This window comes from Cryptomeria japonica, chromosome 10 (assembly GCF_030272615.1).
Source record: "Cryptomeria japonica chromosome 10, Sugi_1.0, whole genome shotgun sequence".
Taxonomy (NCBI): domain Eukaryota; kingdom Viridiplantae; phylum Streptophyta; class Pinopsida; order Cupressales; family Cupressaceae; genus Cryptomeria; species Cryptomeria japonica.
Window position 1 is genome coordinate 291,869,326 of NC_081414.1, and position 22,087 is coordinate 291,891,412.

Below are 22,087 nucleotides of genomic sequence, written 5' to 3' on the forward strand. Positions count from 1 at the left end.
GAGTGATTAAACCATTGATTGTTATGCAAGCATTAGAATGAGCAGAGATAAGTCATACATTTGAAATGAGCAATTTGTAGATCAAACTTGAACATTTAAAATATATATAATTAAGTTCAATTCAAATTCACATCATTCATCAACTTTAAGATGAAAATACACAAATGACATATTAATCATTACATATAAAACAAATAAATCAATATGAATCTTGAAAATAAATACCCCTTTCATCCTTAAAATAATATAACAACTATTTACAACACTTTTTTCGAAAACACAAATTAACATTAACTATGCATAATCCAAAATTTTTTTTAAGTATGTTTCACCTTGAAAAAAAAAAGTAGTCCTATCTTGATGTGAAATTGAAGCGAAACTTCTCAAACTAAAATCATTATAAAAGCTTGTTAACAATATACGATAATGTCACTTCAAACTAAATCAAAGTTCATGTTTCGCAAACTTCGAGGAGAACCTCCTCTAAACTGAAGGAGAGGCAGCCGAACAGGTATAGAAAAAAAAAATGACATAATTCCGAATTGAGGCAAGCAAGGAATTCGTTTGATTTTTATTATTGAACATTATAAGATAAAATAGAAGAAAAGAGACCGCCAAACAGGCATAGAAGTTATCACAAAAATCCGAATTGAGGCGAGCAAGCAACTCGTTTGATTTTTATTTTTATTATTTAACACTATAAGAGGGGTTTCATATTGAATCCTCTCATAGAAGTGGAGGGAAGACACGAAGCAGAGGAGGCAACGAACACAAGGAGGCTATGGAGGACTGAAACCGGAGCAGGCGAAGGTTGGGGTAGGATTTTATTGATTCTTTCAAGATCAATATGGAATCTGCCGAAGAGAATGGTAATAAAATTTCTGTTTCCAATTCTTATTCGGCTCCAATTGCATCATCACCACCGTCCCAATCTGTAGTCATGTCCACGACTGGAACACCCATGAAGCTTGTCCCCATACACAGGCTTTATAAGGATACCACTTCTACTTCTGAGGACTCCAGAGTCAGCATTGCCAATGGTATTGAAAATGCTAAGGTGAGTTCAAGCAAGGGCAAGGCCAGGAAGCTTCTGGAAACCAATAAGAGTAAGGACCTCTCGTTAACTTATGGTAATAAAATCGAAAAATCAATGTTAGTTTATTGTAGGAGAAGGAAAAAGGGTGCCATAAAATCCAATACCCACATGTGTAATGGCAAAATAACTTACAACGACATGGATAACGGCATTGGTTCTCCAAGAAAATCTAACACCCAGATGGATGGTGGCATTGGTTCTCCCCAAAATTCTTGCTCCCACGTGGATGATGGTATTGCTTCCATTCCCACTCTTTCCTTCACGGAGGGACTGATACAATTAGTTAAACTGAAGCAGGATCGTCAAACTCTGGACAATGATAGAAATGGCAATGTAGATGAGGTTAGGAGGCCTGATAATGAGCTGGGAAGTAGGGATGCTATGATGGAGGATAAAAATTTCGTGGACATTGTTGATGATGGCGATGATGATGTGGTAGTGCATTGTGGGGAAATTGATGGTGGTGGAGGATTAAATGGCATTGAAAGTGGAGATCATGGTGGGATTGGGAAATTGAAGAAATTCGACTCCCATGTCAATGCCAGGAGTGGCAACGGCAGTGGGTCGATGAAGAGGAAGAAGCTACAGAAGAGCACATTTGAGGGAATCGATTTGCTTCCTGATAAGAGGAGGAAGCTGGAAGATAGAATGTGGTTGAGGGAACGTGGGGCTCGTATGCAACGAGCTGCCAAGCTTGCATCAAATGGGAATTTACAGTCTGTAAAACGAAGAGAGAGTTTGCCTGCTTCAGTTGCAAAACCAGAGGCCCGGGGGAGGGAGCAAATTGCGGCTTCAAACAAAAGGAAGTGGATTGAGTAAGTGTATGGTATTTGGTTGTTTGTTTGTGGGAAACCAAGTGGGTATGTTTTAATGATTAGAAGGTTATTTTTTCATATACCAAGTACATCACCAATGTAGTAAAGAGTGTCATACATTCCAGCCTCCTAGAGCAAATTATCAGAATTGTTAAGAGTAAAGAATACCTGTATGTACCAATCTCTGAGAGAAAAAAACCAGAACTGTAGAGCAACCACATTATCAGTCTGTTAAGTAAGATCCATAAGTTACAATCTCAGTTGTAAATAAATTAAACCAGAATTAAGAAGTTTACCTTTTCATAATCTGACAGGTCTAAAAGTCGATGCACCATAGGATGTTCTTGAATACACTCCGTGTCTTCTTACTGATTAATGTTTACACCTGTAATGTAAGGAATGACCAATTCTACGCAGCTCTCGCTAATGCAAATCGCTGCCAACTGCAGTTTGTTAGTATATGCCCTGAAGAGCTGGTGACAGTTAGCTCAGTTGAGGATCCTGAGCAGCCACAGGTTCATTGCTATACCTAATGGTCAGTAGGTTTGTAAGGATCAGGATCATGATGCTAATTAGCATAGAAGCCTTGTATGCATACAATGGCAAAGCCAACCTATAATAATGTATAAACAACTTTGTGTGCATACAATGACAATGCCAACCTATAATAATGTATAAACAACTGCAGTAGCAAACATCCAGGGGAGTCGGCTCAGAAAATTTTCTTTTGTTTCTTAAGATTTGAACATGTGGATCCTTGTAAGGAAATGGATGATTAGAGAACTTGATATAGTGCAAACTCTAATTGAGAGTGATTCTCCATTTCTGAGGGATTGGTTTTTGAAAATAAGTTGTCTTGATTTGATTAGAAATGGGAAAACAATAAATTTGCTACTATAGAATCCATGTTGGCATTCATGTGAGGAAAAGATAATTAGAAGAAGTTGACGCTTTTGTAATGTCATGTAAGAAGGTTATGTGGTTGTTTATGGATTTATATTCAATTCTCTGCTAGCATTGATGGATGAATGTGTTTCTAACACTGTGCATCCTACAGGGTCGGTATTACTGAAGTTGATCCAATGGCTTTACTTGAATACATGTGCAAGGTAATAGACTTAGTTTTTGCATCTTCAGCTTAAAATTCAATGTTATACGAATGCATTGTGGATCCTCCTACAATTGTGCTACAGGTTTTAAATTTGATGTTTCTCCCATTACCTTAATTTTTCTTTTTTTGCTCCAATTTACCTTGAATTTGATGAAATCTTTATCATTTTGAGGATTTAAATCAGGGGGACACAGTTTATATGAATTTGAGCTGGTTGACTGGTTTAAAATGACAGGTCTATTGGCCTTTGGACGATAAGTGGTATTCTGGAGCTATTGATCAATACGATTCAAAAAACAAGAAGCATCATGTATGTTGAAACATTTCTGACCAGTCATAATTACATTCTAAATTGTTTTTCTCTTAAGCTTTGGTTTATGTGGTTATTTCACTTGTCAGATTTGAATTTATCTCCATGTGTGAATTTTGGTTGGATGACTGGAAAAAGGTCCTTACATGCTTCATATGTATAACAAGATTTTGCTATTTGGCCATTGTTATACATGAGTTTCTTTTTTGTCATGATATAAGTTCCTAGCTTAATGGACATTCCTATTCTTTATGAAAATGGTGTTTCTTTATGAAATGCTTGGCAAGTATGCACATAAGAATATTATTCATATGTTGACAATTTCTTATAAAAATTGCAATATGCAGGTTAAATATGTTGATGGGGAAGAGGAATGGGTGCTCCTGGTAGAGGAGAAATTGAAGCTTTTTGTTTCAGGAGAGGAAATGCGCAAATTGCATTTGAAGAACAAAGAACAGATGCGAATTAATGAAATGATGAACAATTTAGATTATGATGAGATGGCTGCCTTAGCTGCAACAATGGATGATTATCAAGGGGAACCTGGCCATGGGGATGTGATATGGGCGAAAATTACTGGTGTGTTCCTTGATTGTACTAAAAATGTACATGCACTATTTGTACTCCAGTTTGTATTTTCTTGTTCCTCAATTTTAGATGGGAACTTTTGGAACATCAAGACCTCTGGTGTGCGTGTGACTTGATTCTTTGATCACACTTAAATGTACATGCTCTATTTGTATTACAATTTGTATTTTCTTGTGCCTCAGTTTTAGACAGGAATTTTTGGAATGTTAAAACCTCATTATCTCTATCATATATCATTAAACTGTTTCGACAGACTGCCTTGGATGGATTCCCAATGATGTGTATGTAAGAGGCTATGATGCAGTTGCTCACAAGAGTATTGTGGTGTGATGATCTCTCCATTGGCTTAATTTGTTTTCATTAAGATTTGAATCTGTGGGCAATTTGCACATATGTCATGAGAGTTGAGTTTAGCCTGCTATGAAATTACTCACTGTATAAACAATGCCCTGGACAAAAGCAACAAGAAGAATAATGAATGCAACTTGTAGAACATCCGCTTGTGCTTCAGCATATGAACACTTACTTCACAAAATGATTATGTAGATCAGGTGTTTCATAATACTGAATCATGGCTCACACACCTCTTCTCAATCTCGAGTCATTTGCATAGCACATCACTGTTTATCTTGTTGATTATTAAGAGATATCTATGCTTCATAACAAAATTTATTTTGTAGTCGTGTTTACATTGCTCAACACATTTTCCAATTTAGAGATCCATAACAATAACACTATTCTTTAATAGTATATGTCATGTAAAGTATTCAGATTGGAGGTTCTCTTCAAATATCTGAGTTTCAGAAGTCCACCGGGACATTGTACAGAACAAATGTCTGAAAGAAGAAAACAGAAAGCTTGAATTGCTAGTTATCCATCTGAAAAACATGGTTTCCATAGAATCATTATTTATAGTTGTTTAGGAATTTGGTCTTTGCAATGAATACTAAGTTGTAGGAAATCTACATGATAAACAATTCCAAGTTCTTAAAACCTTTGAAGTATCAGTATTAGATCTCTCTTTAATTTTGCTTTCTCCAGCATTCTGTATTTTTATGCAAGCAGATGCTTGCATGCCCTGGATATTTATTCTCAAATATGCTTTGAAACTGTGACATACCTCGCATAGCCACATAAAGCATCTGAATTTATAAATCACTTAGTTTATGTCAAAAATATCTTATATCTTATGTGTCTATTTCACATGTATTCATACCTATCATATTTATACATATAGCTCTTGAAAGTTGAAACACTATTGCATGTATGCAGATGTTGCATCTTATAAGTAGTATCCATTACTTTTATAATTGTATCCATGTCCCACGCAACTTTTAGCTTTTTTTGGTTCTGTTGACATTTATTTTTGATTGGAGAAAAATAAAATAAAATATTAGAAACATTATATATATTAATTATGATATAAGCAGGTAGATTTGTGATCTTGCCAGCATTCTGGATATTACACAAAGAGCTGAATACACCTATATATTCTATGATATTTTGAGCTGAGATTTACAAGAGTACAGTGGAAAGATGATGACCAATTGCTACAAAATAGCTGTTTAGTGGGTATGGATAACATTATAGGGTCCAGTAGTTCAACATATACGGCAAGAAGAGAGAACCGTTTGAAACTTAAAGAGGTAAAGCAAGCTATTTTTTCCTTGGGCAGTGGTGAGATATCGGGTGTCTTTCAGAACAATCTGCCAAGGGTTGATGGTTATAGAAGCTTAAGTAAGGGCTGCTTGCCAGTTTACTCCACATATACCTGCCGTTTTGGAGCTTTCATTCTGGTGATTCTGATGCTTTGGAGGGGCTGAAAATTTAGCCTGCTGTTCGATAATCTTCATCATTTGGCATTGTACTTTTTACAATATTAGCAAGTAGGTGATTGCCTGGAGAGTTTTTTTGTGGTTGTCAATGATAAAAATAAGTCAGTTGGTGCAGTTGTTCATTGAGTCCATCCTTTCTTGTTGCTGCTTACAACATGAATGAGGTGAAGCAGACACATTTCCTTAAAGGGATTGTGTATTTGGATTTTGGGCAGATATCCGCTGTGGTTGTGAATGGCTTCTTCGGTTTCATTAAGATGACATAAAGGTTTGGATCATCCTGTTGTGCAGGTTCAATTTTTTCTGTATCACATTTTTTGAAACAATCATGTTTAGATTGGAAATGATCTGGTGAGAGTACAAGGATTGGATAAGTGGGGTATGATCTCAACATCAGCAAAGCCAGCAACTTCATTATTTAGATTGATGTCCAGAGCAAGATTTTTATTAGCAATTACAATGGAAGGACAAGAACAAGTTGTTACCTTAAAGCAGGGGCTAATTCATCTTTTTGCTCTAAAATGCGCTGGAATGATTTTGTTCTCTCTTCATGTTGATGCAATGATGTTTTTTAATATACTTCTGCTTGTAGACTTGTAGCTCTGAAGGGTTGTATGCCCTCTACCTGCCTCTAGTTCCACACTAGGTCTGATTTATGTGATTACTTGATGCTGTAGTACATCTTCTAAGGTTCATTGCAGCAACAAACAATGAGATTTAATAACTAAGGTAGATGCGGAAATGTATAACATATTTTAATGATCTGCCACAAATGGTGGAATCTGAGAGCTTAGGATAGATGGATACAGTTAAAATTTGTTATGGCAAAAGGATGTTGGCCGTTTTGAAGCTCAAATTCTGTGGGAAGTGGATAGAAATAGGTCCTAAGGCACAAGTTGGCTTTTGGAGTGGAACTGGTTTGATTTATTGCTTGCTTGCTTGGAGCTGCCTTTGCTAGCTAGCCAATAAATGTGTTGTCAGAGCCTTCTTTAACTGGTTTCCAACTTTCCATTCAATTTTTAGTTGTTAAGGGTGCAATTAAAACTTTCATTTTCTGTCATCTTTTTCTTTGGCCAGCTGGTGCAATGGTAGTGATAATATCATTTGTAGTGCATCAGAATGAATTTCATGTTGTTGTAGAAATGACCTAGAGAGAGTAATGAAGTTGAAAATCTTGTAACAACGTCCCAAAGAATTATTTTTTCTGTTGGGTGGCTTCTTGAAACAGTGGATGGATTCATCGCAAGTGGAAGGTGCTTGTTGCCTGAAGAGAAGTGGAAATGGGCAGTAGGGGGATGTGTCATGGTGGGTAGTGGGGATTTGAGAAGCTGAATCTGGCTGTGGGTGTTTGGGAGTGTATTGTGATTGGTAGCCTTGGGTAGTGGGTGAGACAGCAACAAGGTGAGACCTTAAGCTGTTTAATACAGCCTAAGGTTTTTGAAACAGATAAAAAATAGAAATAATGAGATATGTCAGCTATAAGACGGATAGAGGGTAGGGAAGGGTTTGCAAAGATGGGGTAGAAATTCAGGGAGTGGATCGTGAGAGTTGTCAACAGGACATGAGGGGCATTAGGGACATGTTAGGATGTAGGTGGCTAATAGGAAATGGTAATTTTTTTGATTAATGTGTAGAATAATAAACATTATTTATATTTTTTCTACTTCCACATTTTTCTTTTTTCCTTTTTCTATAATATTTTTTCTTGAGATATGCACCTCTAGGTAGGGAGAGGAACTTCTTTTCATGATCAGATTTTAACATCCCTCTCCGAGTGAAGTTGGTGGCATACTAGCCAATGCATTGGCAACCTGATTGGCATCTTATTTTGAAATTTTGATTTGGATCAATTTGCATTTCTGTGGATGGTCTGGTAGGTAGGGTAGTCATTGGGCTGAGAATTGAGGTAGGATGGTTGTTTGGCTGATAATTGACCAGTGGATGCCCATCAAATGATTGCTTGGGGAGGAGAGTCCTCACTGTAGAATTCAGGTGATAAACTGTGAATCACCTTTGAGAAAAATGTTGTCAAAATGACACTGGAGAGCTATTTTAACCCACATAGACAAGCAAACAATTGTGCCACTTTTTTTTATTCCCATCCTCGTTTTGAATGCAAAAAGCATGTGTTGCGTATCTTTGCATGATATTCCACAATTACCTGCTTGTCCCAGATTATTTTAGATTCTCGGTCAAAATTAACTTTAATTAAATCTGTGAGTAAGGGAAACCATTTGACCATGGGGTGTACTGATTACTAGATATTTTTTATATTGAAAGAAATGTTTCATGAATGGGTAATTTGGGTATCCATTGTTTTTGCTAAACCATGTTGATCCTACTGAGAGCTGAAAAGGATTATTGCAGTCATTCTGATGTTGGCTTTGACAGGGGTGATGGTTCTGTTAAACATGATTTCTGATTGGAAATGAGTACAAGATTTCTTTTCTATATGTTTATCATATTCTTTTTTCCTATATTTTATCTTGAATCTCAGTTTGACTGAATGCTTATTATTAGGATCAATATATGTGACAAATGCTTTTAAATTGCAAGAGCATGCCATCTCTAATATTCCTTACCAAGGCCTGAACCTAAATACGAGTTTTTAGATTTGGAATGAGAATAGAAAATGACACATATATCCAAAGCTTCCAATCACTGCTTGAGAATTGAAATGTTTGGTCTCAAACGATATTGCGTGGCAAAATATAATTAAAATATAAAGGCTAGTGGCTGCAAAAATACAATTTAAAGATGAAGTCTGTTGTTTGGCAAATAGTAATTTAACATACAATATCAACATCTACATGAAGATTGTCCTAGTAACTTTGTTTGTTGGAGTGGGCAGAATTTAATGCAGTTTTCTAATATGCTTATCAGTAGTTTCCCTCATTTGTAAATATTCAATTAACTGACTAGTATTCTTCTGACTCTCAGGACATTCCATGTGGCCAGCTTTTGTCATGGATGAACTGCATGCAAATGCTTGTGATGGATTAGAACCAGCCACAAGAGAGGGTTCTATTCCATTGCAGTTTTTTGGAAGCTATGACTATGCAAGGTTTGTAAGCTTTAATGAGTAAATTTTATGAATCGTGGTGTTCTATAATCAATGTCAAAATAGCTGGCTTAATCTTGGAGATGATTTTGTCATTGATGTAGATTTTCTCTCATGTTTTGGGTATATTCATTGGCTCACACACACACACATCCTCTAGACTCTTAATGATTTTTCTCTCTGTTTGTTAATTCTGATTTTCTCTTTCCTATTCTGTTCGCTAGATGCCATTTATTTTATTTCCACGAGAATGGCATGGTCTGAGTTTTAACTACCGGGAAGTATATGCATTTGTCTATATTGCTATAGCTGATCTTCAACGGCAAATTTTTGTGATCAGCTCATTTCATAATAAATTATTGATGTACTTATATCTGGCTTGCTCAACCAGGATCAATTCTAAGCAGATTATGCCATTTTCCAGAGGTTTCCAACGCAACTTACAATCTAAGAACAAAACCTTAGTCTTTTTGCGAGCATTACGGGAGGCATGGAGGTGCGTCAACGTCTAACAATAAATTCACTATTTCATACTTAGATGTATCTTGTCAAACTTTTTCTATAAACAGAGTATATGATATATATTTACTTATGTAATTTATCTGATATTTTATAGTTTAGTTTTACTTTTTTGTGTTTTAATGTCTTGATTCTTTGAACTTGTGCTTTGATGTTTTTGGGAGCATTACTCTTGAAACACCAGCTTCAGTGAGGTCTTGTTTCTTCAATTTGCGTCCATTCTTTGCTACTTGTATTTCAGCTTCTATATATGCATATCTGCTCCTTTTTTTGTGTAGAGTTTGTAGTGAGGCAGTGGTCTGACATAGTAGCTTTTCATATAGTGTCAGTTTTTTTGCTTCTTGACGTGGGTCTTCAGAAGTGCATATCAAGTCCTTGTTTGTCATGTAGGGTTATGAGTGTTGCATATCTGCATTGCAGGTGGATTGGAATGTTTTTGATTTAATTTCGTTGTTCCTTCCATTTTTTATTATCATATAATGTATAAACATCTAGAATTTTGTGTCATAATTTTTAACTAGTTGATATTTAAGATCGAAGATAAATTTTTTATAAGATCCATTATCTACATTCAAGTAGCCTGTAATCTTCATATTTTTTGAGCGTTTCTATTTTTGTGGTTCTTATTGCTATCATCATTTAATACTCTTTCTTTATATTGAGAGTTATTGGGGGAATTGTCCTTTTTTTTTGAAATTAATTGTGCAATTTGACTAAATTTTGTACGGATTATATTTATTAAAAATTCTGAACTTCACTTTGGATTGACAAATTATGTCTTGTTACATATGTCAATATCATCAGGTATCTTAAGGATATAAAGCTTCCGGAAGCAATGTCAAAATTACAAATGCAAGTTGTAAATGCTGGTAGTGAGAGAGAAAATGAGAGAAATTCTGAACAGAGTGATGGTGATGAAGATTGCATGGGGGATGAAAGGAGTGAAAAAATCAAGAAAAGTGTCGAGTGCCTTTTCTCTTGCCCTATTGTTACTGGTGGTCTTCGTGTTTTAAGTTTAGGTGAATTTCATAATCTTAATATTAAGTTGAGAAGGAAGGTTCTTCATATAAATGTTCTATCATTAATGATGTTTTTTTTGAGATTAACATAGATGATTATAATTCTATAATTCAATCTTTTGATATACCTATTCGATTCCTATAAAAATGCTATCTATGCATTGGTATGGTCAAAGTGAGTTTATGTTATATACAAAAGTAGCATTATTTTGTCACAGCTTTATGGTTGTCCACTGCTCAATGTACATCAATATGGAAAAAATCCTTTTCCATTATTTACAAATGATGGCCACAAAACAGTGTAGATGTCTAGTTGCTTTAGTTTATTTTTTCCTGACCAGTCCCTTATTAAATTCAATTGGAAAGAGTTCCATTACAGTTTCCTTTGTTGCTCACTGTCCAATTGCACAATACAACTCTCTTCACATTTGTGAACTTTATTTGTTTCTCACCAATTCAAATGTAATATATGCGTATTCTACAAGTGATCTTCATGGCAAGCATAATTAATCAACTGTTTCCCTGCAATGAAACATTCCTAACGGCCATTCCTTATGCACATGTCTCACATGTAGGGAATTCTCAGCATCACGTCTAATAAAAGAAAACTAATCCTCAACATTCCCTTGAAAAGAGTGTTGCTATTTAAAGTTAACTTTCACAAAGTGCTCTATGGTTGCCATCGGCATAATCAATTAAGCAAAGAAGACTATCAAAATTTTTCATGGTAACTAATAATACAAGCTTCCACTGCAAATTCTGCAGGTGAAGCAACATGACGTGGTGTTGGAAGGTTTGCCTTTGTTATTTTAACTACTGTTGATATGTAGCCATAGAAGAGCTTTAGATTAAAGCTCATGCAAAGATGTTGGTGTATATCAACATCATGAAACCTTTTGAAAATGCATGTGGAGGTTCATATTGCTTTCTAAATTCTTTTTGGGCATTTTTCATTTATGCTAAAAGGGAAATATACTACACATATTAACTATAGCTGCAAGACTTCATAGCCAGTACTCCATGTATGCTTTATGTGCTGTGGGTGTGATAAACCAGTGTTCCACGGCCGTTGGGGATGGGGGGACGTGGGGATGGGCTTCAGGGACAGGGGGACAAAGGGAAAAAGTTTGGGGGACGGGTTTCGGGGACGGGGGGACTTGGGCCTGGGGAGGGGAAACGTGTTTCCGTGGAACACTGTGATAAACTAGCTTTGCCCTGGTCAGACAAGCAAATTTAGATTATGAAGGTTATAATGCTATCATGGTACTCCTCTTTCCCTCTGACAAGTAATACAGAACAGAACAGAACATGTTAGATAGCTCGCAATATGAGTGGATGTTTTCTTGTTTAAATTAGTTTTTTGTTGGAGTTAGATGTACATTTGTTTGTATATTACGGATAAGAAAAATTTGAAGCTATTGTATTTGAAATGGGTTCGAGGAAGACAAGCTCTAGTTGAGCAATATAATCTGGTAGCTTGTGCGATTTGCTTGTTGTAGATCCATTGAAAATTAAGCAATTGTAATATTCAAGCATTTGAATCTCTGTATCCTCTGCAGGAAAAATTGTAAAAGATTCAGAACATTTTCATGATGAGCATCATATATGGACTGAGGGATACACTGTTATACGGAAATTTACTTCTATAAAAGGTGCACAAAATATTCATCAAAAATATATTTTGAGATTTTGTCATTGGTCATCTCAAAGATGACTGAGTTTTAAATGACAGTTTCTGGCTCGCATATTGCAGGTCCAGGTAGGTATGCAGAATACAAGATGGAAGTTTTGAGAAATCCTCTGCAAAGGAATATGCCACTCTTCCGTATCACATTGGAAGATGGAGCAGAGGTAAACTATAGTCATTTTTTTTATGGGTATCTGTGTTTAAAGTTGTGATTGAATTACTTTCTTTTACTTACTACACCATGGTATATCTACACACCAAGGTTTATATATATATATATATTTGGTTTTTTAGGATTTAGTTATACAATTGAAGTTAAATTTGTATATATTTATGATTTTATATGTTTTCTGTACAGATATAACCAAAACAAATCCGATCCCCAATTTTTCTTTGTTGTATCTCTGTACAAAACTCCTGTACCTAAACCCAAACTAGTAACTTAGTTTTTATGTATGCTTGCTGTTGTATTTTCATTTTTTGATATAAGCTTAAATAAGCTAATTGCTGTATGCAGCAGGCTTGAAGAAAAGTGATTATCTGCTTTTCTGAGCAAACCCAATTGATGAACTATGTTGAGTGCACCCACACAACCTTTGTTGGAAAAGAGGGTATAGAGTTTCTTTACTCTAAAGAATGCACAAAGAAAAGGGTCTGGTAAGGTTTCAGAATGATTGGTGGTCTCTTCTCCCTATTCCTTCAATGTTTCGGACAACCTAGGTTGAACAACTGACACATCTATTGGCTTGGTGATGGTGTATAGATTTGACTGCAGTGCTTATCTAGGATATCTTAAAGTTGTTTGATCTGGCACTCTAGGGGTCAGAAAGATGCTGGGAGCTCATGCTGTAAGACTGACATACTCAAGCATTAAAAGATACACATTACATTGAGGCATTTACATGAACATTTTTAGGTCTTAGTAGTTTTGCCTGGAAATTTTTCTAAGGGTGGGCCAATAATGATTCAGATTGAGGCTCTGCTCATATAGCTAAAGCTAACTGTGATGCATATTGGTATGGTCACATTTCTTTTAGTCAATCTATCTTCAAAAATAATAATATAGCTGAAGAAAATTTTCATAACTTTGTACAGCTTGTGACAATCTAGTATCCAAGATGCAGTGATGTAGTACCTCTTGGCCATCAGCTTGGTTCCCCAGGCCACATTTTCTAAGACAAAAGATAATTCAAGGAGTTTCTGAAATAATCCATGGGATAAATTAGGGTCAAGAAAGGTGATCAAATGCTCATTGCTTCAGATCACTCAACATCGCCCTCATTATGAGTGCATGCTATAGGAAGAATTGATATAAACTCCAACCTCTTTGAAATGTGGCATGTAATGCAGAATTCATGCTTGCTCATGAAAGGCTTGAGTTTTTGTTGTACAAGATTGTTGGATAAAAATTAAAGGAAAAAGTGCTGTTAATCTCCATGATTAAATCTTAAACTGTGTTTGATTAATATGTGCATATGGTTTGTAAGGAAAAAACTCAAGCACTGTAATTCAATCTGTCTGGTGGCTAAAAGTTAATGTCAATGGTAGGTAACAACAAGAGTGATAGAACAATAGCTAGAAGAGTAAAAAATCCACCATATCTGATACCTGTACCCTAGAATTGCAAAGTTACATAATAATGAAATGCCTATCATCAGCTGTAAGGGACCATCTTAGTTTAGGATTGTGATAGTATTTCAGTTTGTGATCTTGGGAAGTTATTTGTCAATAATTGTGGCACCAATAGCTTCTTAGCAACCAAAATCAAAGCAATAGCTGTGGATGATTACTATGAGTCATGTGGTGGGAGAGAGATTCTTAGTAATTGTAGGTATACATGGAGGTAGGTGACTCTTTTATAGGCGCATAGAGTTTTGGCATGTAACATGAGCTAAAAAAATGTATAGTGATTCTTTTCAGTGTTTTTGATAGTTCGAGAGGACTTCCTAGCTCATATTAGAAGCATTAAGATAGTAAATACACCCATTGCATCTTGTCCGTTTCTCCACACAACTCAGATTGTCTCACCATGAAGTGAGGGTTAACTAAAATTTCAACTAGAAATTTTTGAGCCTCATGGCAATGCAGTCAGAGGACTTGTAACATCACTGACTGAGTTTTCGAATGCTTCACAGCTTGCATTCCATGCTTTGTTGATTATGAAGCCTTCATTGATTTTTATTTTGCATAATTCTTCATGGATGGATCTAGATAGAGAGTACTGAAGGAGAACACTGTCCTCGGTCATTTAGTAGAAATTCAATTTGTATGGTTTAAGTTTGCATTCCTTTTAACTTTTAAGAATGAGAAGATCCTGAAAATAATGTTAAGGCATATAAAGAACAGAAGTTTCATGACATTTAGAAAATACTAAAAGTGATCAAATTGGGCTTGTTAAATATATGAATATCAAATATATGTTATGTTAAACTTTGCATTAAGAATTCTCAAAGCATTGACAGAGGAGGTTTTATTACAGGGTTGGCTTCTTACATTGTTGAATGAAGCCAGTCATGGGCAAACCTATTACTGGAAAATGTTAATAATCTAGTGGTCACAAATGAGCAACAAAATAGACTCTTCATTTCAGGAGTTCACCTTGCAAGAAATTGTTTCAGCAGATAATAATAATCCGTTCAGTCTTCTCTCACTTGAATTTGCTCTAAATTTTGCTAAAGAGTTCTCTGTTTCTAAAATTCACATGACACATCTATATGATGATAATTTTGGTCACATGCTGAAGATGGTTTATATTTTCTTAGTTGATTCATACATAGAAACACGTCAAAGCCTTGAGCATTTATAGTACAGAAAATTATTTCACCTGGTTCATCAAAATATGTCATTGTCCAAAATTTCTACCCTCTGAAGTGGCTGCATATGTTTATCTCCATGTGGAAGACAAAAAAGTGAAAGAAGAAGAAGATGATGATGATGAATGAGAGATTCTAGTTTGTCCTCAAGTTTTGGGGATAAAGTTTCCCAAAGGAAGAGAGCATGTTGTGTGCCAAAACAGAATCCATTTTTCATCTACATTATCATGTAAATGGACTAGTTTTATTGAAATTCATATTTTATACAATATTAGGTTTGAGCACAGTAGCTCACTCCACGAGGTACCTAAGTCAATGTATCTAGACATGTCAGGTTCTAACTTCTGGCTAGTAGCTTTCTCTACAAGCTGCATTTAGACAATTTTAGATATTGGTGGTAGGTAGATACCACACTCTTTTTGTGATATCATTGGCAGAGCACAAATCTGGTTTAAGGTATGGAATTTACCATATATAGGGGATGTATCTTACATTTTGTAAGCATTCCATTTCCAAATCAATATATTTTATGTGTTTTATCAGATCTCTTTGAGGAAGAGCATTTTCTCTCACATAAGGCTTCTTCGTGTGACTGCTGTCCAATAACTCAGGTGCCCCCATCTGTTGTTCATTTAGTGGATGTCTCCACTTCCCTTTAGTGACAATATATCTGAAAATAAGGATTTTTGTACCATGCAGATTCCTAGTATCATTTGGGTGGCTCCTAGTGAAGTAGATGCATGCCTACTATCATCTAATGTTTATTCTTTTTAAAATGAAGTGTCATATCCCCATGTAGACAGCAGGCAATGATTAGAAACATTAAACAATACATGTACATAAATATATATATATTCAATACATAAATTATTTTTACCACTTAAAATACATTTTATCCTAACTAGTAATGAAAGGATGCGTCCATTCCCAAGCCACCTCCGGAATAGACACCACGTTTCAAAGTGAATCGCATGGTTTCAAAGAGGTATAAAACCGCACCCCAAGGAAACACAAGAGAGGGAGTGACAAGGAGAGAAGGACAAGAAGAAGCATCCAACAGGTAACTTCGTTACTCAGTAATAATATTTATTTCAGTTTTCATAATTTATGATGCCTAGACAACCATGAGGATTGCTCGGGGAATGCATCAGTCAGTAGACGATGTAAAAGGGCTAGTCGCTGGTTCTTCCCAGCGATGAATAACCAGCGCCTAGTAAGCATTCCTTCCCATCACCAGTAGGCTGGTACGTCCCTAGGCCAATCCGCTTAAATGTCGAAATGTTGAAGTATGTTTTGTGCCAGTTGTATTAAATCTGTTTTCATTCCTCATATAACAGTAATTAATATAATTTAAGTAGTGACCCAGATTAATTGCTAAATCGGTTCCATGCCTAAAAATGTCTTACCAAATGAACTAAGCACATCTATAATGTACAAAAGGGTAAAATGAACTTAATCTTCACGCTAGATAGGTAACCTGCAATATCAGGTTTAGAATGCTGCATTAAAATACACTTTAGTGATAGACAAAAGAATAAAAATAATTCATTCATTCTTAGACACAACTAATATGTAGAGAAAAGGAATACTAATTAATGATAGTCATGTTTTTGCAACTAGGCCCAAATATGATGAATAAGTCCCTACAAATTTATATATAATGGATAAATGCTAACCAAGTAATATAGTCATGAATCTATGTTTTATGTATGCATTTGTTATCTTCCTGATATTCTCTGTTTGTTAGTACATTCAAGATAATGAGTGCAAGCCAGGGGTATGCTGGGCCCATCCTCAGGTGGCCCTATTAGCCCTAAGAGACGGGATGGGTTTGGATGGGTAGCCCAGCCAACCTGGAAAATCCTCAAAATCTAGAATGGGTCGTGTATGTATTTTGTGCTGCAATAATTATGCCACCGATCTAATATTACTGCTGACATAAAATAAAATATCTAAATGTTGCAGGAAATCGTAATTTCCTTTTGTGGCCCTAAATCCAACCTTCGGTGGATAGATCAGGCCCTAATTATCAGAAGGGCAAGGCAGGTACAACAAAGGTTCATTACAGTGGTATCAGAGCCTCCTTCCTGCCACGCTGTGGAAATAGTTAATGCAACAAAGCCAAAGATCCCGTAGGGCCTTAGAAAGAGAGAGAAAAAAAGGAGCCAACGACATGAGTGAACAAGCTAGTAATGAACTTAGGGCCTTCATGGAGCAAACTGCTCAAGCACTAAGGGAACAAACTGAAAGAACCATGCAGGCCTTCATTGAACAGAATGAGAGGAATAACCAACTAGTCCTTCAGGCCCTCCAAAACATAAGCAACCATAACACCAAAGAAGCCCAATCCAATCATTCTGAAAACCACCACCCCACCCCGTCAAAGGACACCAACTCAAGGCCCACTCGACCTTCATTCCTACCTGAGGAAGCGCCAATAAGTGATGATAACCGTGACATGCCCATGGGGAATGTAGATCAAATCCTTGCAGACTACCGCGGGTTGGATCCCGAACTACGAGATCTTGTAACCTTCAAAGACTATTGTGATGCCAAACTAAAGACACTGGGCCGGAATGAAAGACATCCTCCAGCCCACAAAGAGCTTCAAAACAAGCTCAGTAAGGTGACTATCCCCAACTATGATGGGGAAGGCAAGGTATCAGCTAGGTCATGGGTCCAAAAATTGGATACCTATTTATCCCTCAATCCCATGACTCAATCCAATGCCATTAAATTTGCCATACTTCATCTATCCGGAGTTGCCCATGAGTGGTGGCACCATGGCCTTATCACTCAAGGACATCAACTTATAAACACATATGAGGAGTTCACCCAAAAGCTCATAAAAAGATTTGACCAAAAGCATCCTGAGTGGTACTTTCGAGAGCTTACCCAACTAAGGCAGCATGGGACTATTGAAAACTATGCCACAGAATTCCAGAAATTAGTAGTGATGGTACCGGGTCTAACACAAGAAAGGCTTACTTACCTATTCATAGAAGGCTTGAGGGGATCAATCAAAAGCACAATGAGTGTCCATGAACCTCAAACATTAGATGAGGCTATACAGAAAGCTATGAAATTTGAAGAAAGCTCAGCCAAGGGCAAGACCAAGCCCTTTGGCAACTCCTCCAAACCTCCGCCCAAGGACAGTAAACACAATCAAGAAGGGATTGTAAGGTCTTGCACCTATTGCAAGGGAAAGAGAGAAAAGGGACATATGTGTTCAGCCTTGGAGGACCTTAAAAAGAAGGGACTTTGTTTCACATGTCTAAAACCCTATGAAGGAAGGAGCCATAAATGTCAAGGCCGGGCTCATAGAATAGAAGCCTCACCATATGAGGATGAGGAAGAGCCACCTAGCAAAAGGATGAGACTGGGGAGGAAGATCAGGCCATAGTTGCCACTATCACCCATGCTGCTAAACACAATCTGTTTAGAATCAAGAGTTCGCTTAAAGGGAAGAAAGTAGTCACACTTGTGGATAGCAGAGCCTCCCATAACTTCATTGATGAAAGGGTTGTCAAGTAGCATAAATTACCCACACAAACTTTTAAGGGGTTCGAAGCAGCAACAACCACAGGGGCAAGGGTCCAATGCACTAAGTTGGTACCTAAGTTGGAGTTCATAATAGGTAGCCATCCGGTAAGGGAAGATCTCTATGTGGTACCATTGGACACAGATATCATATTGGGGACTCCATGGATTTATTCATTGGGATGTTTTATGTTTGATCTCCCAAACCAAATAATCAGATTTCAGAATGAAGGGAAGGAAGTTACTCTCAAGGGCTTACCTGATGGTAGCCCTAAAGTGGTTTCTTGTAAGAAATTGGAGCAAATTTTTAGAAAAGGACAAGGAGAATGGGTGGCCCAATGCATGATACTAGATAAGAGCAATACTCATGAGAAATCCACGCATATGGACATCAAACCCATCATGGAGAAATATAAAGGAGTGTTTGGGGAAATTCCCCAAGGTTTGCCTCCCAAACGGGGGTTTGAACACACTATAGAATTGGAAGAGGGGGCAAAACCAGTCATCACTACCCCTTATCGCCACCCTCACAAATATAAGGAAGAAATTGAGAAAACCATTAAGGAACTACTTGCTATGGGACACATCCAACCTAGTTCCAGCCCTTTTGCATCATCGGTGGTACTTGTTAAAAAGAAAGATGGCACTCTAAGAATGTGTATTGACTACAGAGCACTGAATATGAAAACCATCAAAAATAGGTACCCAATCCCAAGGTAGATGAGCTGATTGATGAACTACACGGAGCCAGATATTTCTCCAAGATCGACCTTCGATCAGGATATCATCAAATCAGGATGAGGGAAGAGGACATCCACAAAACAGCTTTTCGGTGTCACTATGGACATTTTGAATTCTTGGTTCTACCTTTCGGTCTAACCAATGCACCAACAACATTTCAGTCATGTATGAATCATACTTTCCGCAAGCAGCTAAGGCAATTTCTACTAGTTTTTTTTGACGACATTTTGATCTACAACAAAACTTGGGAGGAGCACCTCAAACACATTGAGGACACATTAAGTATCCTAGAGCAAGAGTCACTTAATGCTAAGGCATCCAAATGTGAGTTTGGAATGGAGGAAATCCTATATGTAGGGCATAAGAATAATGCGGAGGGGGTTAGCGTGGATGAGGAAAAGATAGCCACTATCAGAGAATGGCCTAGACCTAAGTCCCTCACACAATTAAGGGGGTTCTTGGGGTTATGCAGTTACTATAGAAGGTTTGTACGGGGTTTCTCCAAAGTGGCAGCCCCTCTCGCCGATCTAACTAAGAAAGGGGCTTTCACTTGGAGCGAAGTAGCCCAAAGAGCTTTTGAAAGTCTGAAGGAAGCTATGAGCTCATGCCCCGTCCTAGCTATCCCTGATTTTTCCCTTCCTTTTGAACTACAATGTGATGCCTCCGGAGAAGGGATTGGAGCTGTCCTCATGCAAAAGAAACACACCATAGCCTTCGAAAGCCGTAAGCTGACAGAAACAGAAAAGCATTACCCCGTCTATGATAAAGAGATGTTAGCCATCATGCATGCCCTAGCCAAATTCCGCCAATACCTAGTTTGCACCAAATTCCATGTAAAGACAAACCATAACAGCCTAAGATTCTTTTTAAACCAAAGGGATCTAAATGATAGGCAACAAAAATGGGTCAGCAGGATACAAGCTTATGACTTTGATATTGAATACGTTAAAGGAACAACCAATGTGGTAGCAGATGCCTTATCAAGGAAGCAACAAATAAATACCATAACTTCTATAAATGCTGATTGGAAATATGATCTTTTGGCAGATTATGCCAAGGACACTTTTGCTAGCGAGATCTTGAGGGACCCATCAAGTCATGCAGAATACAAAGTTGTGGAGGAGCTTATCCTATATAAGGACAGGTTGTACTTGGTGCCCAACTCTAAACTCAAGGAAGTAATAGTTAAAGAGTACCATGATAATCCATTGGCAGGATACCCAGGGTTCTATAAGACATATAAACAAATCAGAGAACGGTATTCTTGGAAAGGACTTAAGAAAGAAGTCCAAAAATACGTACAAGAATGTACACAGTGCCAGAAGAACAAAGCAGAACTCAACCACCCAGCGGGGTTGCTACAAGCATTGCTCATTCCCGACCAGAAGTGGGAAAGCATTTCAATGGATTTTATCACCGGCCTACACAAGGCTGAAGGAAAGATTGTATATATGTGGTTGTGGACCGTCTCACCAAATATGCACACTTCTTTGCTATAACAAACAAATTCCAAGCATCTCAAGTAGCAGAAGTGTTTTTTAAGGGAGTTTTCAGACTTCATGGGCTTCCCCAAAATATCATAAGTGACCGAGACAGTCGGTTTATGGGGCAATTTTGGCAAGAAATCTTCAAGATGGTGGGGACTAGTCTCACTTCGAGTACTAGCTATCATCCCCAAACCGATGGACAAACTGAAATCGTCAACAAATGGATTGAAGGATATCTAAGAAATTATGTCACTGGGCAGTAAAAAGCTTGGATCAAATGGTTACATTTAGGAGAATACTGTTATAACACTACACATCATATGTCTATCCAAATGAGCCCATTCAAAGCACTTTATGGTTATGAACCCACCTCTTTTGGATCACTAATTACTCTAGAAAGTCAAGTACCACGAGCCAAGGATTTTATTCAGGAAAGCATGGACATCCTAAGGGTTCTAAAAGATCACATACATCAAGCCCAAAATCAGCAAAAGATATACGCTGATCGTAATCGTATTTTAAGATCATTTGAGATAGGGGACTTAGTCTTCCTACGGTTGCAGCCTTACAAGCAGTCTTCGCTGAAATCTATTGGGGCAGAGAAGCTGAAGCCATGGTTCTACGGACCCTACCCAATATCAAGGAAGGTAGGAGAGGTAGCATATGAACTTGAGCTTCCTCCAGGCAGCCGCATCCACAATGTATTCCATGTGTCTAGATTAAAAAGAGCATTAGGGCAGCAGATATCCCCATGCAAGGAGTTACCTCCAATAGATGACGAGGGAAAATTAACACTCGATCCAGAAGCCCTTTTAGACGTAAGAGAGGAGAATAAAGAGTAAAAACATTGTAGAATACTTGATCTTATGGAAAGGGTTGCCGGAGGAGGATGCAACTTGGGAGGGTGAAGAGATCTTCAACCACCCAAATCTCCACATCGCTTGAGGACAAGCAATGTAAGGGGGGAGGACTGTCATATTCCCATGTAGACAACAGGCAATGATTAGAAACATTAAACAATACATGTACATATATATATATATATATATATATATATATATATATATATATATATATATTCAATACATAAATTATTTTTACCACTTAAAATACATTTTATCTTAACTAGTAATGAAAGGATGCGTCCATTCCCAAGCCACCTTTGGAATAGACACCACGTTTCAAAGGGAATCGCATGGTTTCAAAGAGGTATAAAACCGCAACCCAAGGAAACACAAGAGAGGGAGTGACAAGGAGAGAAGGACAAGGAGAAGCATCCAACAGGTAACTTCGTTACTCAGAAATAATATTTATTTCAGTTTTCATAATTTATGATGCCTAGACAACCATGAGGATTGCCCGGGGAATGCATCAGTCAGCAGACGATGTAAAAGGGCTAGTCGTTGGTTCTTCCCAGCAATGAAGAACCAGCGCCTAGTAAGCATTCCTTCCCATCACCAGTAGG

General features: G+C 37.2%; 1 protein-coding gene across 5 annotated transcripts in view; it reads left to right on the forward strand.

Moving 5' to 3' along the window:
• Window positions 1–450: 450 nt before the first annotated feature.
• Window positions 451–22,087, forward strand: part of LOC131048089 (histone-lysine N-methyltransferase TRX1) — a 78,205-nt gene continuing 56,568 nt past the window's right edge. For all 5 annotated transcript variants that reach the window (XR_009106357.2, XR_009106356.2, XM_057981948.2 and 2 more), the window contains exons 1-9: window positions 451–1,911; window positions 2,969–3,020; window positions 3,258–3,332; window positions 3,680–3,911; window positions 8,696–8,819; window positions 9,208–9,312; window positions 10,140–10,354; window positions 11,914–12,006; window positions 12,108–12,205. Coding sequence is in view for 3 of the 5 variants with exons in the window: in XM_057981948.2 (XP_057837931.2) it covers window positions 848–1,911; window positions 2,969–3,020; window positions 3,258–3,332; window positions 3,680–3,911; window positions 8,696–8,819; window positions 9,208–9,312; window positions 10,140–10,354; window positions 11,914–12,006; window positions 12,108–12,205 (2,058 nt within the window). In the remaining 2 variants the exon portion in view is untranslated. The remainder of the gene's footprint in view (window positions 1,912–2,968; window positions 3,021–3,257; window positions 3,333–3,679; window positions 3,912–8,695; window positions 8,820–9,207; window positions 9,313–10,139; window positions 10,355–11,913; window positions 12,007–12,107; window positions 12,206–22,087) is intronic.